We start from the raw sequence: 20,138 nt of genomic DNA, 5'->3' as shown, positions 1-20,138 counted from the left end.
AGTGACTGGAGACGAGGCAGTCAGTCAAGGGCAGGGTGGAGGACATGATGAGATGGCTTTTTAATTAGCTAGCACACACCGGGCCCATCCTGCTGCCCCTTACCCCCTCCACTTTTATGACGTCTAGATTGAATTTTTATACTATTTGGGGATGAACAGCCACCAAATAGGCCACACGGCGTTCTATCATCCCTGACAGCAAACCCACGGCTCTCTTCCATTAGGCCGGGCTCCGAATGACCCTGACTTTCAAACTTCTCTACGTTTATTGCATAGGACATGAATGCCTGGACTTGAATATTATCTCTGTTTTGTTCCTTGTCTGACTTGTTTTTCAGCGTGACAGTCAAAATTTGTGTGAATTTGAGATTGGAGGAGCAGACTGGGACAAATATCTATACAGTAGTGCTTCTCTTTCTTTTTTCCTTTCTACTTTGATTTGTTGCCAGCCAGTGACAGCTCCTGTTTCCTCTATCAGACAAACACACGGCTCTATCTTTCCTTTGCCTTTTCTTGCTCTCCTCCTTCTCGCTCTGCACCCTACACATGCAGCACATCAGTCCCTACAATCAGAGACTCTCTGTCAGAGTAGCTCAGGCCATTCGGATAAAACACTCAAGAAGGTACCACGATATAACTGGAGCACTAATTTAAACCAAACCACTGTTCTTATGAATTACAGGCTCAAATGGTGCAAGAAATAGTCTATTTTTCGCCTGTAATTCTAGCTCATTGACCTTGAATGACAGCAATTTGTTGAGTGTGGAGTAGACTCTAGAGAGCGCGCCAGATAGACTGCCACATTACTGATCCGCTTCACTGTCCTGCCCACCCCCATCTGCTGTTATTTCCATCCCCTGCAACAGATTTTCAGAGGAAATGTTGATAACAACGCTCCGGCGGCCACCTCTTTCACTCCTCCCATCGAAGCCCAGTACGTGCGCATTTACCCCCAAGTCTGCAGGAGGCACTGTACCCTACGCATGGAGCTGCTCGGTTGCGAGCTAACAGGTGAGTGAGCCGGGGTTATTTCCTTGTGTTCTCACAAACTGTTCACACAAAGTAAACCTCAGTATGTCCATCATTATTATACTTTTTAGGTCTATGTCACTTTCATTGTGTTTTTAAAGATGGACGGCAGTATAGGTTATAAAATGTCTTCTCTATGTTAGTGGATGGGACATGGGCCAAACAAAATGTTCAAATACAGTTTAAATAAAGTTCTTACAGACTGATGTATGTTTGAGTGCTTATTTGATTCTATCAAAATGGGGTCAAACAACATAATTGACAGCTGAGAATAACCAGTCCAGACTCTGGTGCTAAAAGACGCCATCAGCTCAAGATGGCAGCTTTAGTATCTGGGATCTCTTGGGTTCATTTCTAGGTATTGGGAGCATATGGGGATCCATCGTCTATCTTCTTACACAGTCCATGATCTGTATGTTAAAAGAAAATCTTTTTTTGAATTGTTGCCAGGCTGTTCTGAGCCACTTGGAATGAAGTCGGGCCACGTCCAGGACTACCAGGTGACGGCCTCCAGCATCTTCAGGACGCTCAACATGGACATGTTCACGTGGGAGCCTGGAAAGGCCCGTTTGGACAAACAGGGCAAGGTCAATGCTTGGACAGCTGGACGCAGTGACCAGTCTCAGTGGCTACAGGTAAGATGTGATCTGAGCTACATCAGTTATGCATTGTGGCTACTCTACAAATACGCAGTGGAAAGAACAACAGGCAGCCATGTTCTTGCGGATGATGCTGACTTTCACTCAAAGGATCAGCTCGTACCTCCATGGCATAGTAATTGACAGTGTGGTTATACATGCCAATGGATTCAATTATATTTCACAGCATCATCTTCATTGATGAGCTGGGAATGAAATGACATTTCAAAGTCCTACATCTATTAGCTCGCTCTCAGTATCATTCTTGGAATCAGTCAGTAATAGGTAGTCATCTTTTGTTTGTTTTCCATGCCAGTCTTTTTGAATTCAACACCCACGCTGCCTCTGTTGGCAGACTGTGCCCCCGTTATGTTTGGCTGCAGCCCAGGCTTTCTATCTCTATGAAACCAGCCAATCCATTTGTTTTCATTACAGTAACTGATGGCCAAAAATGTCCCCTGAAAGGGACAAGCCGTGTCTTCAGTGAACATTTACACCCCAGTCTGTCTGCTTCACAATATGTCAGATTAATAGAGGTTTAAGATACATATCAACCAGACTCAATCACATATGTCATCGTGTATGGCCTCATATATTGGATTCTGTACGTTTCTACAATGAAAGGCAGTAATGGTCTTTGCTGTGAAAAACTACTTCTCACTGTAAATCTGATAGCAGGGAAGAGATTGTGATGTGGATCATCTTCTCGGGGTAATAAGGACCGGAGTGATCTCTGTGGTTTCTTGGCCTTTCTCGGCCTCTCTCCTGTACTTGTGTTCCACACACATCCCTCCCCCTAGCAGTGACACCTATAGCGCTCTGTAGTCAGACCAACGTGTCTGGCTGTTATTAGATTGTCCGGGTCTTGAGTCAGATATTTTTTTTATTACGCTGAAAGCTTTTTGCCGAGGGTGAGGTTATGCAGGGCCGTGTGTCGGAGGAGACAGATACTTAGCCAGGCCCCATCCCGGCCAGGAAGCTCAGCTGAGCAAAATTGATTGCTGTGGGTAAAGGAAAACTTGAGGTCTCATATTACATGCTGTGCCAACAGGAAAGGGGAAGATGCTATACACTCGCAGTGAGACAATCAATGGCTTCCACTGCCCAGGTCCATTTCTGTGCACACAGGCATATCAGATACCTGGCTTTTGAGAAGCACCAGTTATGTATTGTAAAGTGCTCTTTCACATTCATGTTCATACGGCTGTTCCCTCCAGGCTGGCGACAGCTGTGGTCGGAGGCATTATATTTCCAGGTTGTCTGTCGGGTACATCCCATTCTAAATGGTAAATGGTCTGTGTTTTTGTCGTGCTTTTCTTCACACACACTTTCATACAGTGCAGCCGTCAATGGCAATTTGAGGTTCTTGTTCAAGGAATAAAATCGGGGGTTAGTGGACGAACCGCTCTACCTCCTCAGTCACAGCCACCCAAATGAATGCGACATCTGACTAACTATGACTAGTCAACGGTAAACTTCACTATGACATTATAATGTTCAACAAAAACACTTTTCTGGCCATCATGTAACAGAATGCCTCAGGAGCAGAGTGCATGATGTTGTTTCCTGCATCTTGACTGATTTGCGGAGGCGTGCAACTGCAAGGTTGTCCTTCCAGTTTCTATTTAGTGATCTTCTTGTGGGCATTTGTTAAACTCTCACTATCTGTGTCCTCATTAAGCCGGTTGCCATGGTAAATAATAGATTTTTCAGTGACATTAGCGGATGACTTTAAACCTTAAAGATGAATGGAATTAATCATCCTTAATGACAAGCTAAGTCTTGCTATCAATCAAGACAACGGCTCTGCTGTGCAGTAGATGCAGTGGGAAATTATATACAGTCACCAAATATCACACTGGACCACTTCATGCGTCTTGAATTGCAAACAGTTGAACCACCAGCTAATAGACAAGTTTGTCTTTTAACCTGCACCGATTAGTATGCGCATCCGAATTGACAGTTAAAATACCCCGATGCAGGATTTGAATATAATGACTTTGAGTAACATGTATTTTTCAACAGACCAAAACACTTAGAACTGGACCTGTGTCTGGGATTTCCAAGCTGACGTTATTCCAGCCTAGCAGGCGATAGAATTACTCAGAGGGAGAACGAGCCACAATCTTTCAAGATGCTTTCAAGAGAGGAGCGGAATCTGTCAGGCTGAGCTGCCAAGTACTCCAGCTGGCATAAGCTGATTAGTTAATTGTGCACATTAACATATTCACATTGCAAGGAGAAATTTGTCAGAGAGGCACGAGCTACTTTCCAATTTCACAGTGTCCCTGGTAAAGCAACATGTCTTTTGCGTATTCTGACAAGTGGGACTGTGAGAAGTTTGGTTGGCGATGGGCGGGGTTGAGCTTCCTCTCCATCTCTACGTAGGTTGGTGCCAGGTGGCATCACGACTGACAGCAAAAAAAAAAAAATAAGGAAAGAGAAAACTCAAAATAAGTTTTGTGTTGTCGAGCAAGAACAAATACTTAATAATAATTTTCCATCCACAGCCGATGTGTTTAAGTAGCAAAGGCACCTGCATCATGGTTGTCAACATGGGGTGTTGTCAGGTGCATTGTTAGTGCCCTCCAATCACGAGGCAGAGGAAAACATTTGCACTTTTAACAATACATTATTAAGATATATTCACCTACACAGACAGATGGTCCACTCCACACCTTACCTTTAAATAGAAAGAGAGATGGGACTGGTTTATCACATGTTAAACTGAAAACACACCCATGATTAATTGAGAGACTAAATAGAAGCTGTTTTAAACCATTTTCTCTCTTGCACCCATTTCTCCACTGTTAAACTTGTAATAGTGGATTTGGAGATGCCCTAAATGCACTTGCCCAATCGTTCTTTAGACAATGCGACTAGACCATTAAAAGGGAGCCTCGAGACTCACTTGCCCTCTCCTTTTGTGCTTTGAGGTACAGATAACTACCACTGATGGTCCAGGCAGTTACATTGATTTTTTTTGGGCCATTTTATTTTTGTGAATCCACGATGGCCGCAGCCAGTGGCGTCATTTTGTGGGTCATATGCCCATCTGTCCATCTCATTTTTGTGAAGGCAATGACTCAGCAGACTTGCTGGGCACCAACACTCATACATCATTAATTGGGTGGAATTTGATGGTCAATGTCCAGTCCTATTCTTTTGATTATTCATATTTCAAGAAGTAGGAAATTATATGTTTCTCAGATTACAATTTTTCCTCAGGTTCAAGTTCCCAGTGCCATCTTCTATAACCCTTACTTAGCCATGTTGTGTAAGCCCTATACATATATATATCCTAAATAATAAAAGTGCATATCATTGAAATACAGTGATTAATGATGAGTTGTAATTTTAGTTTTTTTTTGTCAAACAACAACCCAACATGTAACGTACTTATATAAGGTGTTGTGTAGAGAGCACACGGCCTTCTGCTCACAACGATCATTCATCACTTCATTTGCAACTTTTTAAAATATGTCTGTGGACCGCAAAGGTTACAGAACAAGCCGTGAAAGTAATTCCACTGTAGCGATGCATTTGTTATCCTCTATCTTGAAGGTTTTCTCACCCAATTATCCCCTTATAGTGATAAATAAGTGTGGTGTGTGGCGGTGGCACCCTGATTATCACCTCTGCCTCTGACAATGCAGAGTGAGCTAAATCCTTTGTGTGGAAACTTTGAAAGAGCTTCAGTATCTCTTGTGCAAACAGTTCATCTGCGCTATGCTAAATTCAGCTTGCAGTCGTCACACATCGGTGAACAGCCTGGTTAATGTGGTAATGCAGCTGTAACATAACATTCTATTTAAAATTTTACAGATAAGTAGGGCAAAGGCCTGCGTATGGTATTTTTCAATATAAGTTAGCACGTGTCATCAGGATTTGAAGATATTAAGACAGTATTTGTAGTTTTTATAATTTAATAACTGTGACGTGAAAATAGATTTTTCCATTTCATTAGACATGTTTGCCCAACAATATCACAAAATGGTGTTCTGTATTGAAGGCAGTGTGGCAAAGTCACAGGATACAAGGTACTTTACGGTGTAAATGTACTCTGATTAATGCAGAGCACACGTAACATTTTAATTAAGGAAAAGACTGCGGGAGTGGAGCTTCTCATTGGCAGATACTGATGAACTAAACCGTGGCAGCTTAGCAGGTAGGCCCCTGCATGCATGTGGGGGAAGGAGTGACTCACTGCAGGAACACACAGGACCAAGGGGAAAGCTCAGTGGGAGACGGTAAACCAAGACAGGGGAGGCAAAGGCAACTGGAGACACATAAGTAATGTGAACTATCACAGTCCACGCTGTATTAACACTGGCAGGTGCACGAGACAGGCTGCTGCCACAGTGTTATTACTCCGGTGCCAGTTTACCTTCATGCATTTCTTCATCCAATATCTCTTCACTGGTGACAGTTGGTTGGAGCTGTATGCAAAGTAAAGTCTGGGATTCTTGAGGAAACGCTACTGCCCTCATGATGACTGATTACCACGATACCACTATGTATTTCCCAGTAAAACAGGAAAATAATGTTCGCAGGATTTAAAAGCCATTTATCCCACTGCCAAATACCCTGAAGTTCTTGCTGCTGGAAGATATGATAATCCTCAAAAAACTATATGACAGAACTGGGTCGTGGCCGTTTCTTTTACTGACTTTGAACTGCAGAAATTGTTTGGAGCAAAGCAAGCAGACAGACTAGATGGCATCACTATGTTCTGTGTGGTTTGAATACAATCCTCCACTTTAGTGCCTTTCAGAATGAGAATTAGATGATGGACACTCATGGGTCAAGCTTTGTGGAGATGATCGTCTCCTACAGGAAATTGGTGAGCGAGGGGATAAATGGCAGATAAACGTCGGCTCCTGGCACTTACATTTTAAAAAGCTATACCCATTACATGCTTTGAGACACCTTGCTTTACCCAGTGCCTAGTGCCTGCATGTTTCCCCAAGACATTAGATGGATGAACTGTGATTCTTGATGTACTTGGGTCGATGATATCATTTTGGTTCAAGTGAAAGATTACAGTATTAGAGTAGTTACTCTCTGTCATGGCCAGTGTGTCATGTTTTTAAGGGTTTATGGGATCCCTTCATTTCATGGACACATTCGATTTTGTCTTATACTTTGGATATGTCGTATAATGATATCGGAATTTATCCTGCTGAGAATCTCACAGACGAAAAGTTTGGACCCTAGAGATTGTTCATCCAAGGCGCCGGCCTCCACTTGAATATAGCAGGTGAAATGTCAGCGTAGTTAAGTGTAGACTTGTCATGTCCAGAATGGGCACAGTACCTGCAGCACTTCACACTGATGCTACGCCTCAATTGATCCGGGATGATCCAGCACTGTGAAATAAATGTTTGCAGCCCAATCACACTGAGTCTCCTCTACCTCACCTTCAGTGAGTGACATGACTTTTCTCATTGACGGTCTCTCACAGCAACTTGTTACTTTGCTTAACTGAGTGGAATAGATGTGTTCCTTTGTTTTAAGCAACAAAACCCCAGGAAGCAGGTAAGAGTTCATTTTACTAAGCCCTCAGCTGAAGTCAGATCAATACGAGAATGACAACTTGATATGCAGACTAGGCTTCCCAGAACCAGGAGGACAAGCAGAGGACACGTGACAGTCCAGCAAATTACCACTGATAAATGATTTGACATGAAAGACAGACAGCGAGAGGTGAGCCACTGAAATGTAGAGACATCAGTGAGGGACTCGCTCTGTTTAAGAATAGCCGGTGCATATAGCGAGGAGGCAGAAGCAGAATGTGTAAGTGGGGGAAACTATTTCTGTAGAGAGCAATGTCAAATTAAACCAATTTTAAAATTAGCAATGTTAATGGATTTCACTTATAGTTGCGGCTTTGTGCTTCCACTGTTCAGTTCCCCTTTGAAACCATAATAGTTTAGATCAAATACATGCTACACTTTCATAGAGGGTACTACAGATATTTCAATTACTAATTCTGTCTCTACTTTAATATGTATATATTAAAATCCACTTCATCATACAGTTGTATCTGAAAGTTAAAATCCGTTAAGTCACTTCAGAAAGAGTAGTTATTGCTATAACAGTGTGAGATTTTAGGCCAAACACATGTTTCATTCAAAAGGTATAATACTGTCATAGAAAGGTTTAATTACACCTCAAAAGACAAAATCAGCTTCAGATCAGTCATGTGTTTCAAATGCCTTTCATCAGATGCTTTCCTGCAATTGGGTTTAATTATTTAAAATGACAAATTCCAGGTTTTGTTTCTTAGAGTGATTCACAGTTTCTAAAAGTAATAGTGTAATTCAAATTGCATGATCTAAGGCACTAAGAAGAACATTTCTGCAGCTCTACCAGCCAATGAGAACTAAAGTTCTCTGTTCATTTTGACACTTCACATAGAGCATTGTCCCATGTGGAGTACAGGCTAGAAAGAACAATAAGGAGACATAATGTGAGATTGATTCCCGCTCAATGCCTGCGAGCGAGCATTTGTTGTAATCAAACCGGGTATTATCATTACACCGGCTTTGCCAGGCACAGCTTCCTAATCAAATTGCTTCCTCAAATACAGCGCCGCCGACAACAAACTCTATTCCTTTTAATCAATAGAATTAGTTTGGTGTTTGTTTCATCCATCCGCTGAGAAGAATGCCTTTAATTTGTCCCATCCAAACTATCATCACTTCTCGAGGGTTTGTGCAGCAAAGATGAAGCGTGTCCTTTCTTAAAACAGAGGAGCTGCCTCAGAGAGCATGGAGGCATTGTTGCATGTAAGGATTTAAGAGGGATTTTGATCATAGGGAATAACAATTATCAAGAGCAGGACACTGCTACTTTACTGCAATGACTTGCATGGGAAGATGGACTGTAAGACTTTATGGGGAACTTTCAAGGATGAGCTGTTTTCCGTGTCCTTCAAGCTTGATACCCTTCCAATGGAAAACACAGTCCATGAATTGTTAGGAAGAATATAGAGAGTATCATCGTAAATCCAGCATTCATATAACTGCCCTACCGTGTTGATCTGGCTTAAAATAGATTACAGCAATGTCCCCGCTGACCTGACTATTCAGAGTTCTAACAACACTAAATGCATTCTTTGTTCTATCGGCTGCTCAGGGTTTTATCACCACTTGTCCTACTACTCTGTGCCCAAAGCTGAGTCAAAAGGAACAGCACCTGCAGTCAGGTATTCTTGCTGAACTAATTAAAGAACCGATGTGAGAGGGACAACGTCCCGAGGCGGTTCCTCTCGCAATCAGCGAGAAGCACACATCTATTCAGCTGCCGCTGTGATCCTGAAAAAATTATGAAATACAGGAAATGCAAGTAACAATGGCCTGAGCGTACCTGCTGATATGACAGGCTGTATCTACACTTGTGTGCATAGGCGCCGGTTTTGTGTGTGTACTCTGGGTCCCAACAAACAATGCCACATCGATCAGACAACAAGCGATCGGTGCAAAATTGGATCAATTTGAGGGACTAGGAGTGTTTGGGGTTATTTCACTGTGAGTCACCTGCTCTAAACTCTAACCACCAATCAGTGTCGCGCTTGATGGACCAATCTACTACCATAAATAATAAATGACAACATTGAGTGAAAACAAATAGATTCAGCAGTTGTTTGGGCCTTTAGGTCATTATTGGGGTTTTATTGACTATGTTTTTTGCATAAGGTTTATTTTGGGTGTGGGGGTGATTCATTCAACTGTAAAGAGCACCCTCTCTCAGTATAGCATAACTCTAAACCTGTATTTCTTTCCAAATGCTTTTCATCTTGCTTCAACCTTCACAGAGTTAACATGATAATATCAGATATAAATCTACGTCTTTGTGGACAAAATCTGAGCCGTGGCCTCGACCACCGATACACAACTTGGAAGCCAGAATAATGGATGTAACCATGACTGCAAATTCCTCAGCTAGCACTTGCCCTCGCCGATGTGCCAATCCAATCCGAGCACCATGTAGTTTTGCACAGTGCATGTGATACTAAGACTTGGCAAGTTTTCAAATGTGGAGAATCATATTAAGGGGTTATTATTAAGGGTCATCATAAATCTTCTACAGAGAAGCCTGTCAGATCGGGCTCATATGATACTTGATATCTAAATTACCAAATTCAAGACTCCATCATATTACAAAACTTATTTGAATTTAATGAGACATTAATACAGTATATTGCTTGAGAAAATGTGCCTGCAGAAATTCAATCATTTTGAGAACATTAATCAAGAATTTAAGAATAATCTTAGAAAGTCTTTGCACTAATTTGAAAACATGGCTGATGTAAATTTCATTAGTGTATTATCGTCAGAGCCTCATTTTAATCCGGTCCAATATGACTCTTTCTTCACTCTTTTTTTATTCAATTTCCCCTGCAGCTAGAATGTGGATTCAATTAACTGCCAAATGAAGTTACGGAAGGGATGGTAAATCCATCTGCTTTCCTGATTCAGTCGGGCGCTCTTTAGTGTCTCATCCCTCCAACTATATCCTTAAATGCACAGGTCTGCTTGGAACCCTGTGGTGCTGCTCCATTGTTTCCATTATCCAAGGAAGCCATCTTATCCTTCCACACTGCATCCTGATCCTCATCTCCCTCCCGCGCCCTCCACGTCTGTCTCTCTCTCTCTATCTCTCTCTCCCGCTCTCAGCCAGCGTAGGACGCATTTATCTGTTTTATCTTGGGATGAGTGATTCATGAGCTTGCAGCAGCGCCGGCTGTAATCGTGGGATCTGCAGGAATTGTCGGAATTGTAGGTGCCAGAGCTTAAATCAGTGCAGCCGAGATTGGGTCCAGTGTGTTCTGCATGCATATCTTGTGGTTTCAGGTTGTCTGAAAGCCAGCTCTTGACAAGCAGGATACCCCCCCCCCCCCACACACACACTCACTTGTATATGTTTAAGTCAGACATCTTTATGTTATGCACCCCTAGAGCATGGCGTATACTTAAGCAGCACTGCTACATCCTGAACTGTTATGATTAATTCAGAATAGTTAAGCTAAGCCTCTGTGGTAAAAAAAGAAAGAAAAAAAGTCGGCTTTAATTAGGTCCATGTTACGTTTTTTTTTCTTGAATAGACCACTTATGTGCCTAATTGTCATCTATTATGTAATTGCATGGCTACCTTTGTATTGCGTGTGAAGCACATTGTGTTTTTGTGCAGAGTGTGTGGGTGTGTGTGTGTGCGCACATGTGTGAGAATTTGATATGAATATTTTATATTCCATGTGCGATGCAGGAGAGGGGAGAGAGCAGTGAGGTATGATGTACTGAAGGAGCAAGTGTTGTAAAAGATTTTATTTTTAATTCCCCTGTTTGGCAGGACCTTTAAAGACCTGTATCATCACTGTTAGAATAGGAACACGTGACTTCACGTGATTAAACTAGTTCACATTTGACTCTCGTTAAATAATCCAACAGGAAGCAGTTTTCTTCTTCCCTCCAGCATGACTCACAGATTTCCAGACAAGATCCCAGGGAGAGACAGACTACTTTAGATTTTATCAGTCAGTGTCCATCACATGTCTAGTTACAGCAAACATTACAGATGGGTGTGTAATCCTCCGTGTCCCATACTTGTGCAGAATCAAGGCCGTTTTTTATGCACATGGATCTTAATTTCTCACTTCACTCACAATGACACGGTGTGCCACTTGATGGCTCTGCAGATGCTGCTCATTGCTGTAATAGCTCTAAATGATCCAGACCACCATGGTCGATTTCCTTCTTGTCCCTTCTTTGCCATGGCCAGTTCCCATCTCCGGCTCCTGCCACTGGTTAGACGTAACTTGACATGCTGAAACAGGGCTCCATCTGCCCTAGGGCTATGTGCCTAGTATAAATTCAGATAGTGATGTCCGTGCTTGAAAACACAGGCTTAATAAAGGGCTGCCTTTGTTTTGAAGTTAGAAAATAGGAATTCAATTCTACATTAATCATATGTTGTTCCAATCCATGCAGAATATATTGAGATGTTTCACTGGATGCGTGGAAATAATGATTTGCACGATAGGAGCAAAATATGATGTGAGCAGATAATCAAAATGAGTAGAATAACGTCTCTGGGCCCATAAATATCTGTTCTAAATGACATGTCCACATCTGCGCAGCCATCCAGCTGTTCCACTAACATGAAGGAAATGTCTGTGATCTTTCTGCCTCTGAGGTTTGTGGTTTATTCCGGTCTTTTCATGCACATGGCTACATAAATGTCAATGTCCCTTCGTTATCTGTGTAACAACGGCATCCTGAGGAGATTTTTGTGACACGTGACGTTGTTTCATGCAAAGTGTGCTGGCATGAAGACCAGCGCGCCGAGGAGAGGTGGGGATGCTTAATGCATAATGCTCATGCTGTGGAAAACTGTTTACCAATATGTGCAGCTGTCACCTTGTTGCAATTCGCTATCAGTCACCAAACAGTGCTCTTCTCTTATTTATGTCTTCTGGCTGCAAGGTGTGCCTTGACCAGCCAAGCAGTTGACTCTTGTAATGCTCTGCCAAGACAAGACAGCATCTCGCTCTGTAGCGAAGCTCATCTCACGTGTAGATGTTTGTTTGTGTTCCAGTCACACTCCACATTTAGCAGTCTCCAAAAAATGATGCCGGCCATACATGTCAAATAAAAAAAATAAAGTGTTGACGTTGATGCAGGAAAGTGTAGTCAGTGCCACACTGCCCGGTCTAACTCTGTATGATATCTGTGACATTGCTTTCACTATGCGCAGTGCTCCCAGGCACCTGAGTCACACTCCAGCCTGTCTGCACACCAGCTTCTTACACAGTGTGAGCGCTCAGCAGGGAGTTCTACCTGCTGCGATCCCACCACCCCATGTGGACATGCTGTAGATTTACTCACTCTGTGTGTGTGTGTGTGTGGGGGTGTTGTACTTCTATATTGACTTATAGACCTTACGGAGTGAGGACATTCTAGGCAGTAGGTTCTCTGAACGCACTGCAGCTGCTTTCAGACGTGTACTGAGCTCATCTGGAAGGACTGTACCTGAGAAGGCAAATGACAGTCGCTGCGGTTTCCCCTGCCAGCCCCTCAGTAGAAAGTTAGTGAGCCCATCCGAGAACACAGCAGGAGATTATCTGGAGTATGTGTCGTGAGCAAGTTTCTAACACGCTCAGGATGTAAAACAAAACCAAAAAAATGGGTCCTATATATTACAAATATGCCAGGATGGAAAAAAGAAATAATGCAAGAGTTTCTGTTGATAAGGGCTGATGCACTGTTAAAAAAAAAAACACGTTACTTCCACAGAATTTATATGTTATGTCCTGACTCCTTCATGCTGTACCACAACTCATACCCCAGATTCCGGATAATACTGTGTAATTATGAACGTGTGTGACTGGAGAATCTCCTTTGCTTTTTTTCATGTGGGAAGAATGCAATGCTAAGCTTCAGAGAAAGTCCGGTCCCTATTCTGCGGACCTCTCCTGAGTTCATGTCTAAAAATGTAAATGTCCTTGTAAAGCAATGATAAATCCCCCAGTGAGCTTGTTTGAAATTAAGCTACAATTTGAGACAAGAAATACGATTTGTCTCTGAAACGTGGGGCGTGTCCTCCAAAGACAATGGACCAGAACCTTTTCAAACGGACTCAGTTTGGTTGTTTGGTTCACACCAGGGTTCCATTTGCAGTTGTAGCGGATCAGTGGATTATTCAGTTAACAGACATGATGTTCTTAATGCTGGCAACACACACACATACAGTATATAAGCTGAGCCTGTGCTGACTCAGCCTTGCTGCTCGATCACAAGTTCTGCTACTCTTAGTGTAAATTCTCCTCAGCAGATGGAGCAGCGTGTCCATCTTCCTGCTAGTCAACTGCAGCAGCAGCACCAGGTCCAGCACCGTGTTCACAAGAGGGGGTGATTACTGGTGACACTGGTGCTGAACAACTCACCTGACACTGGTGTCCAGAGTCACTTCCTAGACACTCTACTGGAGCTTGATGCTGCCAACACATATACACATTCTTTTTAGCCTGAATGTCCTCTGATAGGCTCGGGCACACGGAACACCTCACACGCTCTCTTCTTCAGGTAGTGGACTTTAGTGTAGAGGCAGGTGTAGGCAGTGATTCTCAGAACGTGACTCTTCACCAAGTCAAACAAAGTCTTCATCTCATCATTCTTATGGCATCCATTAAATCACGATTTCTGGCTCCCCCAAAAAACTCAAAAGTGTGTGTGTGCGCGTGTGTGTGTTGATATTTGAGGTTGAGCAGTGAACATAATGGCATAACTTGTGTTTAGTTCAGTATAAATAAGTGGTATAGTAAGTGACATTGATTCTTCTATCCTAAAATGAAGTTGTCCATTTCCAGACAGGGTTTCTCACTTGATCTATATAATTAACCTGATAACTCGTCACACTCAAAATTCTTTTAAGACGGTAAGTGCAAAGTTTCTGTATAATTGATTATTATTAATATTTAGAAATAATTGTTATCCGTCACTTGGGACGTGTGGATGAATTTGTAAATTTCCATCCCAAAGCAGTTTTTCTGGGTTTTTCACGTTTCTAAAAATGCTCAGCACCACCTTTTATCAAATAATTCCTGAAGCTCTGGTCTCTCTGAATATTTCCGCCAAGAAAAGGCAAACTCTTATTTTTCATTTGACATGCAGCTATTTATAATCAGACCCTATATTTTCCATTTTAATTAACGTTCTTTGTCCAACAGACTGACTTTAAGTCTAGTTTATCTGAGCTGTAGTGAGTGTAGTGGCAAGTTGCTGCCAACCTTTATTTTTTTTTACTTTCATGTTGCTGAGACTTTGTGTTCTCATGCAGAAAAAGCAGAATGTCACTCAACAACCTCTCAGGCTCAGTGAGACTCAGACCCCTGCCTCATCATAGAGAATTGGCTTAGCTGGCGTGCCCGTGTGGGGAATGGCACATTTTTATACTCAGGGGTGTCATGACACACAGGCTTTTCTTCGCACTCAGAGGAGAAGTGCTACCCTCAGTCAACCATTTGTCTGGAAATTGTCCGCCTTCATGCCTTCAGCCCTGTCTCTCGTTCTTTTTTGGGAGGAGGGGGGGGGTGCTTGTTGGGCTAAGGAGCTTTTCTGAAGATGGTAGGGTCGCAGCAGATTAGAGTGTCATCACGGGACAAAAGTAATACCCCGTTCAGACGGCAGACAGATCTGACAATGCATGTAAAAGTCCACATAACAGGGACACGCAATAAGAGTCGGGTCACTTCACTAAAGTCCCAAAACAGTGCTGGTGTGTGAACATTCACAAAAGTTTTCCAGGCTGGTTACTTTATTTTGCAGGCTACGAAAGAATCTCACAGAGAGTTCTACAGTGCTCTGGCATTTCACTTCCATAGAGATAGTGTGAAGAGGTAGATATATCTTGACTTTCAGTCTCTACTATGGGTAAAGCTCCAAAGCCCCATAATGCAATGCAATATCATCTTTCATAAGTCCCTGCTTATACCTGTCATAAACTCACACCTCATGTTTTTAATGCTGACTTTAGGTGTCGATATGGTCTCTTCTCTTCGGGAGCATGAACCAGACCACGTGTTCTTACATTTAGCATGAAACGAAGATATGAAGTTATGTAAGAATTTAAGCATACTGTCACGTTTAAAGAACACGACTCACTGTAGGTGACATGAGCCGTGGAAGAGAGTGTTTTCTTCTCGCTGTTGCACCAGCTTTAACTTTTAATGATAGCCACCCTGCTGTGGCGTTGATGGGCCATGGTACTGTCCTCACGGCTTTGTGAGTTGTGTGCACGCAATCCTGAATCCTGCACGGTTACGTCAGAGGAGAATATATGTAACGCACAAACTAATACACAGACTGTGAAGATGAAATGAGTCTCAGTGATACAGTTGTATCACCAGGATGATATGTAAAGCGAGCAAATGCGAAACTGGGCCTCATTTGTCTCCTTATGAAGCTGCCTCTCACTGTATTAATCATTTCATCCTAAGATGGCAAAGCCACTTTAAATGTGGTCGTGGGATTTACACACAAACCTTTGTATTAACAAGTTTCGGAGGAATGTGTGTCTGGAACAGGGGCACATTTGCACAAAGAGGCATACAAATGAGGATTTGACCCTGTCTACGTTTCAATGTTCAGCTGCATTGTTGGGTAAACTGAGAGATCATATTAGATAAGATTAGACACAGCTGGCTGAATTCTAAAATTGATTTTAATGTTGTTTTTTTCTCCCCGCAACAACTGCGAGCGCCACAAGCATCCAAAGATTGTCACAAAGCTTTCACACACTCCTTGTTTGTCTGGGTTAACAGCTCATGGAGGAGAGAATGGGGCTGAGAGTGTGATGGAGGAAGAGCAGACGGCGGAGGACCGGAGGAGAGGCCTTGCTTTAACAAGCTTGTCTCGCTCCCTAATTCAGTTTGAGCCATCAAAGTGTTGAGAGCTCGACGTCGCTAGGGGCGGTTGTATTTTGTGACTTAAACCTGTGACAGGAATTACAGGTTCCCCCTTCAACTCTGCTTTGTTTTGGTGGCAGTCTTGACTGCTGGGCTGGAATGTGATTACCTCAACGTTCGACGACTGGAGCGCAATCAAAGCCTCGCAATGGAGAGGTATCATTCCCCTCTAAATGAACCGAGCAGCCAGTGTCTTTGTTTCCATCTGGCCTCTTTAACTGGGGGTTCGTCGTGGCAGTTATCGTCATTATATCGCAGCGGTTGTTTATAGTTATTCATATACATTACAGCCCCGACTGCATTCAGAAACAGAAATGAGCACTACACAGAAAGGGAGGAAGTGGAAGCTTCCATTTGAAGGAGAAACTTCATGAATAGTGCATTGACACCAAATGGAGCATGTGTTGTGCGTCGCATCTGCATAATTGCATACCTGTAACCGCAGCATTGTTACGACTTAATTTATGTCTGCACGCTAACTTCAAGGCCTTTCGTCCTATTTCCATTGGCCCGACATCTCACAATTTGAGCACTGGGAGTTTATCCGCTTGGACGTCTTGTGGAGAGTCACAAACTTGCTTTGTTGTCACTTGTCAACGTGTGAGTCAGGAGCAAGGGTCTATGTTTGCCAGTGCACACAGCAGGGGGCTCTGCCTTTAAGAGGGTCTCTGTAATACCCAGGGACCAATCTTAAAGTGTACGAGGGGAAAGAGAAGCTCCTGATAAGTTTTGAAACCTCACGAGAAACAAAGAAAACAGAATAAAAGTGTGGTGCACTGTGCTGAGATGCACTGTGCTGTTCCGCAGTGTGTCTAAGGCGTGTGATGAAACCGAGCCATATATCATGCATTACTTCAGTTTGGTTGCTTATTTGTTTAATCTACTCAGGGCTGTATTTGCTTCTGTCAGAGCACTAGACATTGTATATGTTGGCCTCTGACCAGGCCAATTAGTTTGATGTATTGCTGTCTGGATGCTGTGTATATTCAGCAGAGGAAATAAATCTGCATGCGTATGTTTCTCTCTCTGTTGCTCTCTCCGTGCTTCCAAATGTCGCCGCTATCTTTTCATGTGACAGCGAAATGCAAAGTGGAGCCTTTTTTCCATCCTGCATTGACTGTGTGTGTGTGTGTGTTAGTGTGTGTTAGTGTGTGTGTGTGTGTGTGTGTGAGACAGTTTTGTTTGGAAATTGGGAATACATCAGGCAATTCTTTCTAGGACCATTTACATTTTTCAATGAATAAGAATAGCTTTGAAAGAAAGTGAAATCTTGAGTTATGAACATTTCAAACCCTTAATTTTTGTCTTCTAGGACCTATTGTTCTATACAAGACGATAACAAACCTCTTTGTTTAATATATTGTTGAGATTAGAGGTATTTCTGCACAGTTTGTACAATTACCTTAAAATTACAAACAACACCCACTGATTTAATCTTATTGAAATGTACTGTGGGAGACTTCTTTTATATTACTACCTCTAATCTTCCATCACAGTATGAGATATACTGTTGTACAAAATTACCTATTTCAGTCAGCAGGGCCTCCTTTATTAATATCTACTTAACATTGTTGACACAACCGAGGCTCATGGAAATGTTATTTTAACGCAGCCTCTATGAAACACTGCTCATTGGTCAACAAGACATATTCAAAAACAGTAAACATCGACATGTAAAATAAATATTTTATACTTTATACTTGTCTTTAAATAAAACAAGAAAGACCAAGTCAGATTTAAAAAGCAAAAAGTTCACTCTTACATTTATCTCACCTTCAGCTATCTATGAGTACAGCTGTCTCATTTGAACCTCAGACATCCAGGGTCCGGGATTATCTTTGATATTGAAGTGTGTAATATCATCATGTAGAGATCTAAAGAGCCCTCTAAGGCCAACAGAGAAAAAGGTTGGGGAATTAAAAAACATGTATAAGTGTATAAACCATCTGATGCAAAACTTAAGTAACCTAAGAACCAAACCAAAATTTCATCATGGATCTGCAGGTAATTCTTGTTGGTGTAAAAGTGCATTTAACCTCTTTTAGAAAGGAGGTGTAGAAACTTGCCTCCGAGGAAAATCCCTACACTTTGCCAATGAATATATATACAACGGCCAGGCCTTCTGGAATACTGTGTTCTGGACGGACAAATGAAAATAGTTTGGCCGCAGCAACAGTTACGGTTGGGGGATACTTCACTGCCTCAGGGAGAGAGCAGCTTGCAGCCACCGATTCAGCTATAGATTCAAGATACTGCAAAGCCATCTGTCCGAAAAGCCGAATTTGAACCTGAACTGGGACTTTCAGCTGTGTATTGATTGCAAGCGCTGTAGCAAATCCACAAGGATTGGCTCAAAAAGAGGGAATGGAACTTTAAGGAGCAGCCCAGATTTGAATCCCATTAAAATGTGGTGGAGCTATTCGAAAGGGGCCGTAAACACCGGAACAGCCTCGAACATCTTGTAGCTGAATGGATTTTGTACGGAAGAGGAGTCAAAAAAAGTTTCAGAGCCAATGTCAGAGACTGGTGGGCATTTATGCAAAACGCCTCCAAGAAGTTGTCACTGCTGAAGGGAGAAAATAACAGCCACTGAGCCAAGGCTGTACTGACTTCTCCACAGAGAGATTTTCTCTTAACTGTTAACACTATTGTTTAATAAATGATTGAAAACTCTTGGTTTCCCTGTGGCTTTGTTCAAGTACTTGACCTTTATCTGTGGACACTTGCAATAGTAAAGCTCTTTGTACAAAAATGATGAAAAGCCAACAATTTCCATGGGATGTTGTTGTTTCTTCACATGGCTCTTATATTAACTCGTAAGCGCCGAGGGGTTAGAAATGTACAAAGATAAATAAATATAAATAGGTAAATATGGCAGTGCTATAATTATTATCGCCTTGGTGCATTTTGGGGTTCAGCTTAATCTCACTTTTCAATATAGTGAAGCCTAGTTAAACCTTAAAATGTCAATATGTGTTGTGAGTTGCCTCCTTCCTGCTGCAACAAATGAGAGCATATTAAAAATGAACCCTAGTGGTGCAATGTGAGGCTCCGAAGCTGCTGCAGTGTGTGCTTTCACTTGTGCTGAGGCAAGGTTGTGGACTTATAGCCTTGTTGTTCAATATTCTGCGAATAATTGAAGCTGACTTCTTGCGCCTGGTGTTTTTTTCACAGTAAATCCTCTAATAACCTCCAAAGGACAAAAAAAAGTGGGAAGCGGACGAGAATGGAGAAAGAATAGCCTTTTTCCGAAAACCTTTTCACTCGTTCAGTATCTCGTCCAATGAAATGTCTCATCCCGCTTTTTCTCTCTGCCTCTCACAGTTGGACTTGCTCGTGCCGACCAAGGTCACAGGAGTCATCACCCAGGGAGCTAAAGACTTTGGCCACGTGCAGTTTGTTGGCTCGTACAAAGTTGCGTACAGTAACGACGGAGAGCGGTGGAGTATCTACCAAGACGAGAAACAAGGGAAGGACAAGGTAAGTGGCCTTCACACCACGAGACCATGATGACACACACAAAGACAAAGAGGTTTAAACAGATGCATCAACATATTTAGTGACGAGACTGTGTATAAAAACATATATTGGCATGTACACAAAGCACATAAATTGAAAAAATACTGTGGAATTATAAATTAATGCCTTTGGGTGCGGTGAGTACTGAGGTTGTGAATTATATATCGCACAAGAAGGTAAGAGCCAGTGTGAGTGGAGAGGAACAGCATCAACAGACCAATGCATAGGAGGGACAGAAACCTGACGCGGACAAAAGCACCGAGCAGTAAATGTAGAGAAGAAAATAAACATGTTTTTCATTTGAAATTGTCCATTTTGGGACCTGTCTGTTTCTCTTCTCCTCTTCCCCTCTTCCCCTCAGCATCTCCTTATCTGTGGCTCAAACTGAGGTTGCCTGGTCTGTCCTGTTGCCTCTCTCTGGTCTGGGATCAGATAAGACTGTGCCGTCAACCTGACTTGGCCAGTTCTGTGCCGTAAATCTTGTT

The 20,138-nt window shown here is 42.4% G+C and overlaps 1 protein-coding gene across 2 annotated transcripts in view; it reads left to right on the top strand.

Annotated features, from left to right (window-relative positions):
* LOC133950801 (EGF-like repeat and discoidin I-like domain-containing protein 3) overlaps positions 1-20,138 on the top strand; it is a 108,132-nt gene that overhangs the window by 74,894 nt on the left and 13,100 nt on the right. For both annotated transcript variants that reach the window (XM_062384933.1, XM_062384931.1), the window contains exons 7-9: positions 867-1,011; positions 1,480-1,664; positions 19,459-19,614. In XM_062384933.1, the coding sequence (XP_062240917.1) occupies positions 867-1,011; positions 1,480-1,664; positions 19,459-19,614 (486 nt within the window). The remainder of the gene's footprint in view (positions 1-866; positions 1,012-1,479; positions 1,665-19,458; positions 19,615-20,138) is intronic.

This window comes from Platichthys flesus, chromosome 3, assembly GCF_949316205.1.
Source record: "Platichthys flesus chromosome 3, fPlaFle2.1, whole genome shotgun sequence".
NCBI classification, from domain to species: Eukaryota; Metazoa; Chordata; class Actinopteri; order Pleuronectiformes; family Pleuronectidae; genus Platichthys; species Platichthys flesus.
This window is presented reverse-complemented; position numbering and strand designations above follow the sequence as displayed.